Source organism: Olea europaea, chromosome 22, assembly GCF_002742605.1.
Source record: "Olea europaea var. sylvestris chromosome 22, O_europaea_v1, whole genome shotgun sequence".
Lineage (NCBI taxonomy): Eukaryota > Viridiplantae > Streptophyta > Magnoliopsida > Lamiales > Oleaceae > Olea > Olea europaea.
The window spans coordinates 2376989-2383134 of NC_036258.1; the positions used below are offsets into that span (position 1 = coordinate 2376989).

The window sequence follows — 6146 nt, forward strand, 5'->3', positions numbered from 1 at the left end:
GTATTAAGAGTTTGACTAATCGTCCCTTTTAAAAATGACGATAAATAAGAAGTATATTTAGTTCATGTTTGATAAGATTAGAATTTTAATTTTAATCGCATACTTTATAAAATTTAGGAACTTTTCAAAATATAGATTTTATCAATTTTTATCAAAATTTACTAAAAATCTGATTTTAATCTTAAATTTACATTTGAAAGTTGAAAAGAATGTTTAAAGTATTTGCTAGTCAAAACTTATTTGGGTAATACGAGATTAAACAAAATAGTTAAAGGGTCTCTTTTAATTAGAAGTGATACTTAGGTCATGGATGACGAATGGAAAATTTTCATTCCATTTGAATATTTATTAGTTGACCTTAGAAATAAAGATACTCCGCGTTATTACCTACTTTGAAATAAAGTAGACAAAGGCGCCTGCACTTGTCACTAACATTGGCTTTAAATGTAAGGGGACCAATATTGCTCAATTTGAAAATAAAACATAAAATAAGAAAAGTAGAGGTTGGCATTTTTATCTATCCGGCTAGCTGGTTTATGTTTGATTGTGTTTTGGGTTTTGTACCAGTATTGTTTAAATTTTAATTCGATACGAAAATCGTGAATTTTTTATTGTTTCTCAATTAATGAAATCGTGGATTCAGAATAATTAATGATGCTATCGTGTGAAACTGAAATATGAAAGTGAAGTTTATATAACAATTCACTTTATATATATGTATATTCTTGGAGCTCCCGGGACATAATTTAGTAGTGCAAAGGATATAAGTGAGGTAGTTTCAGCCTTACTGACAGTCGCAGTGTGAAAGTTCGTTTCCTGATATATGAAATTGGATTCTTTGTGGGCGCTAGTGTACAAGCAAACTCTTGTTCCCTGGCCTGCTAGGACACGTCTTACTATTTACTTCCCTCACGATGTTTCAGGGACAGGGCGGTGAGGACCATCAAAGTTGAGGTTCAACCTTTTATATATATATTCTTGAGTTTAACAAGAGTTGGATTGAACCAGAACCACAATCAGAAAGTTGTGCTATGATTTGATTCCCATGATATATGTTTGGTTTTATTTGGAATTTTCATTGATATTCGGATTGGTATGATTATCACAAAAACAGATTGAACTAATTGTGATCATACTTAAGGAGAAGTTTCAAATTTTTAAAAGAAAAATCCGCTTAACGATTGGGATGAAAAATAAGACACTGACATATTTGGTATAAGTGCTAGACAGTTATAGGAAGTTAAAGATGTTGAAATCTTGGGCATGTATAAAAATGTTAAACCCCAACCTTAAGGGTCCTCCACCACCCTTGCCCTGGAGTATCGTGAGGGAGGTAAATCGCAGGTTATAGCTCCAAGGGTACAGGGTGGAAGGCTGCTTGTACACTTGCACTTACCCAAGAGCAAAATCCATATTTCAGGATTTGAACCCTTGACGCAGCAGCCTCAAGTAAAACTGGATTTCTCAACCCTCCCCTTGTACCACTTGGAGATGTGCCCTGGGGGCAATATTGGGCATGTATGATTTCATGTGGCGTATCAAATATGGACATTTTATTTTTTATAATGTAAAAGATAACCACTAAGAAAGTTTTGAGCTGTGAATTTATTATTATTATTTATTTATTTTGGGCACTGAAAAGAAGCGTAAGTAGATTTTGTTACATCTTTGACAATGCCATCTTTCTAGATAACTTTTTTTTTAGTAAATTACAATTTTAGGTTTGTTTGAGGCCATTCAAAAAGATGTAGCTCTTCTAGATTTTCATCCTTTACCATCTAAATAGATATATCAACTGCCGGGTCAATTTAAATTATTTTGATTACTCACCATGTCGCATTCAGCTAATTGAAAAACACTGATTATGAAAAGACAGCAAAGAAAAGGGGAACGACTTAGATAAAATTTGGACGTGTCTTGTAAATTTAAAGAAGTTTGTATTAGTACGTAACATGATTTTATTACAATAATTTGAAAGAGATTATCAAGATTGATCAATGATTGTATACGTAAACGATGCAATTCAACGTGTTGAAAGGTTTTATATTCAAATTTCACATTCATATTAAAATTGTACAGAATTGAAAATAATAAACTCCATATAAATATGAAAGAACATCTTATAGATAATATAAAACTAAAATCAATAACATTTTTGTTAAAAGATTTAAAATTTTAGACGACGTGGTTTCAAGCGACAATTGTAGGAAGAGAAGTCTACCTTGAATCCTCAATAAGCAAACTTCACTAAAAAAAATCTTACTGTACATATTCAATGGTCAACTATAAAGCACGTGATTATATGAAGTTAGTATTTACTTAATGATAAGTCAAAATAAATCATAGTAGGATTTCATCACGTGCTTTGACATTATATTGTGATATTAAAAATCCCAAAGGAGACAAGACTTCCACGCCCAACCAATACAGTTGCAAAGTATGAAAAAAAGGGAGCCTTTTGCATCTATTTAAGTGCAAAATGACATACTTATGAAGTATCCAATTTGTCTATCAAACTAGTACAAGTTATGGAATCTTCACCCAATCTCCTCCTGATCCTCTTCCTCATCGTATGCCCCCGCGTATTGGCGGCAACATCGCCTTCGGCCGCCCCTTCGTACCCCGAAGAAGCCCTTCCCACCAGATCAGGCTACCTAACAGTCAACTCCACCACAGGCTCTGCCATTTTTTATGCATTCTATGAAGCACAAACTTCCTACAACAAAATACCAATATCAGAGTCCCCTATCCTTATTTGGCTCCAGGGAGGCCCCGGCTGCTCCTCCATGCTTGGGAACTTACGCGAGGTCGGTCCATGGATTTTGAATCAAGAGCTTACACTTGATTCAAATCCAGGTTCTTGGAATAAAATCTTTGGACTTGTTTTTCTTGATAATCCTATAGGGACTGGATTTAGCATTGCTGCATCGAATCAAGAAATTCCAAGAAACCAATATGATGTTGCTAAGCACCTATTTATTGCAATCCAGAAGTTCATAGCCTTAGACAAATCATTTAAAAATAGGCCAATTTATTTAACTGGTGAGAGTTATGCTGGAAAATATATTCCAGCACTTGGATATTATATTATTAAGATGAATTCCCAGTTGCCTAAAGAAAGTAGGGTGAATTTGGCGGGTGTTGCTATAGGAAATGGATTGACAGATCCAGAGATTCAAGTGTCTACTCATGCTATAAATTCATTTTATTTAGGTTTGATTAATGAAAAACAAACAGCCCATTTAGAGAAACTTCAAATGGAAACAATTGGATTCATTAGAAGAGGTAAGTGGAGTGAGGCAACAGATGCAAGAAATAGAGTGCTGGATACATTAACAAACATGACTGGATTAGCCACTTTATTTGATTTCAGAAGGCTAATTCCTTACCAAATTGGTGTGGTCGACAAGTTTTTGAACAATGCCGAGGTGAAGAAGGCGTTAGGAGCAAAGGAGGACAAATTTTTTGAGAGGTGCAGCAGTGTGGTGAGTGATGTGTTGCATGATGATGTGATGAAGAGCGTTAAGTATATGGTCGAGTTCTTGGTTAAGAACACGAAGGTGTTATTGTATCAGGGACAGTGCGATTTGAAAGATGACGTGCCCTCGACTTTGGCTTGGGTGAGGACTATGAGATGGGACGGAATTCCCGGGTTTATGGAGGCAGAGAGAAAGGTTTGGAAGGTGGATGGGAAACTAGCTGGTTATGTGCAGAAATGGAGAAGTTTGAGCCATGTTGTTGTGTTGAATGCTGGGCATCTTATGCCTAGTGATCAACCTGTGAACTCTCAGGTGATGATCCAAGATTGGCTCTTAGAGAAGGGACTATTTGCTAGTTAAGAAACATGGATTATTGCCTAGCAAATTTAGGAGGGCATTATGATTTCCCAATATTGGGTCATCAGAAACTCGTTTAGATGCTCAAAGCATCATAATTGTCATTTTTACTTATTAATAAAAGTTTCTTGTTTGGTCATATAAACAATCAAAGATATGACTCGACTGATGAAATCTATCTAATATTGTCATTTTCTGTAATAATAGTAGTTTGCACAAGGCGTGCATATATATTATACAACATTGCTTTCTCCGAGCATTTTAAAATTCTACGTACCATTCATTTTTTGGCTTGTATTATAAGACTAACTCAACAATTTTAATCTATACAATAGTATCAAGTCAAGGGGTGGAGTTAGAGGAGAGCCCATTTGTTTTTCACAAGTATGAAGCTTTTATTTCTATGCATTAGTCCAAGTGGAAATTACACAATTTCATACATTAAAAAATCACAATTCTAAAATAAGATGAAGAGTTTAACATTTCAAAAATAAAAAATTTTATATTAATTAATATTTTTTAAAATAAAATTTTTATTAAATATATATACTCCATTACACAAACCCTAATTAATTCTTAATACTCTCTCTCTACATTTCTCTCTCGTCTCACTCTCTCTCTACATTTCTCTCGATTCTCACCTTTCAGCTGCCGATATCAACAGTGGAGGAAATTAAGCGATGTCGCCATCTATAGTAATGACTCTCTACCGGCGGCACTCTAACTCTCCAAATTTTTGGTTACGTAATAGTGTTGTGCTGCAGTTTGTATTGGCGTTAGTGGCGTGGACGTGTCTGCCAAGGTGGTGGCTGCTTGGTGTTGGTGCTTGTGGCAGCGCAATGGCAACGGCGATGGAGTGTTTTTGTCGAATTTGGACATTTGGTGGTGGAAGATGTCAGAGACAATTGAACCGGGAATGGAGATGTATGGTTGATGTTTCAACTTTGGGAAAGTTGATTGGGGTTGTGCGGTGGCTGGGTGGGTGGTGCGATGTTGTCGTTGTGTGCGGTGACCAGTGGCTGGGTATGGTGCGATGAGTGGTTGTGTACAGTGATTGTGCGGTGGTGGTGGCGGCGTGATGGATCTAGTGGGTGCGCAGGTGCAGTGGTGTTGGAGTGGTGGTCGATGGTGGGGGTGATGGTGAGATGTTGGTGGTTGCAGGTCGTGGTGGCGATGGCAGCGAGGTCGTGGTTCTGTTGGCGTTCAGAGAATTGATGATTATGTTGGTCGTGGTCGTGGTCGTGGTCGTGGTCATGGTGGTAGGGTGATGATTTTGGGCGGTTGTGGTTTATTCACTTTTGTTAGATCTGGCGACAAAGTGGGTTTTGACGGCAGTAGAGGAGGTGGTGCTGGCTACGTTAGCAGCGATGTTGGCTGTGCTGAAAATTGTAACCGTGACTCCCAATTGTGACTTGAAATTGGATATGTGACCTTAAAATTATGATTGTGACTCACAATTGTAACTCACAATAAGGGAGTCACAGTTGGTCGTGACGATTTGGTTGATTTGTGACACAATTAAATACATGACCTGAAAATTATGACTATGACTCACAATTGGATACGTGACCTGAAAATTGTGACTGTGAATCGTAAGTATTGGTGGTGGTCACAAATTATTTGGTTGACTGTGATCATTAAATTGGTTAATATGTGACTAATGAAAAGATAAATTGTGACCGAAAAGTAATGTATGACCTAATAAATTATTAATATGTGATCGATAATTTGATAATTTGTGACTGTATAATAAGTTGTAACTTATAATATTTGTAATTTGTGATCAATAAATAAATCGTAACTTATAAATTTTTCAATTTGTGATCGATGAAAGAATTTTGACCTAGAAAATTTTTGAATTGTGATCGTAAAATAATTTGCGATATAAAACTTTTGAGTTGTGATAAAAAATAATAATAAGTAGTTAATTTGTGACCAAATTATATAGATACGTGACCTAACTATAGTTAATTAATTAAATCATAATTTTTTTTTAATAAAAATCTTTTTTTTTTTTTTGAAGTTTGAAACTTATTTTTTTTAATTTTGAAATATACCATACTCAATCTCTTATTTATGAAATTTTCCCTTAGTCCAATGTAAAAAAATAAAAATAAATAAATAAGTTTATCCCCGACACCGCTTCGGTCAAGTCTTGTCTAGTCGCGTATAGGAAGCATGGCCCAACAAGAACATCCTATCCATGTCCCAAAAACAGAAAATTGACTGATTTGCTTTCTCTCTCCACTTTTTGCAAAGTCTTCGACGTCTAAACATGTCGACAAACATAACTTGAAAATACAGCAACAG

General features: G+C 35.6%; 1 protein-coding gene across 1 annotated transcript; it reads left to right on the forward strand.

Moving 5' to 3' along the window:
• Window positions 1–2485: 2485 nt before the first annotated feature.
• LOC111371333 (serine carboxypeptidase-like 50) lies at window positions 2486–4087 on the forward strand. The gene has a single exon (XM_022993253.1). The coding sequence runs from the start codon at window positions 2529–2531 to the stop codon at window positions 3837–3839; it is 1311 nt and encodes a 436-aa protein (XP_022849021.1). The 5' UTR covers window positions 2486–2528; the 3' UTR covers window positions 3840–4087.
• Window positions 4088–6146: the final 2059 nt, after the last annotated feature.

Bases quoted from the DNA above. Each gene is read 5' to 3' on its own strand.
- LOC111371333 (XM_022993253.1), top strand. From the start codon at position 2,529: ATGGAATCTTCACCCAATCTCCTCCTGATCCTCTTCCTCATCGTATGC.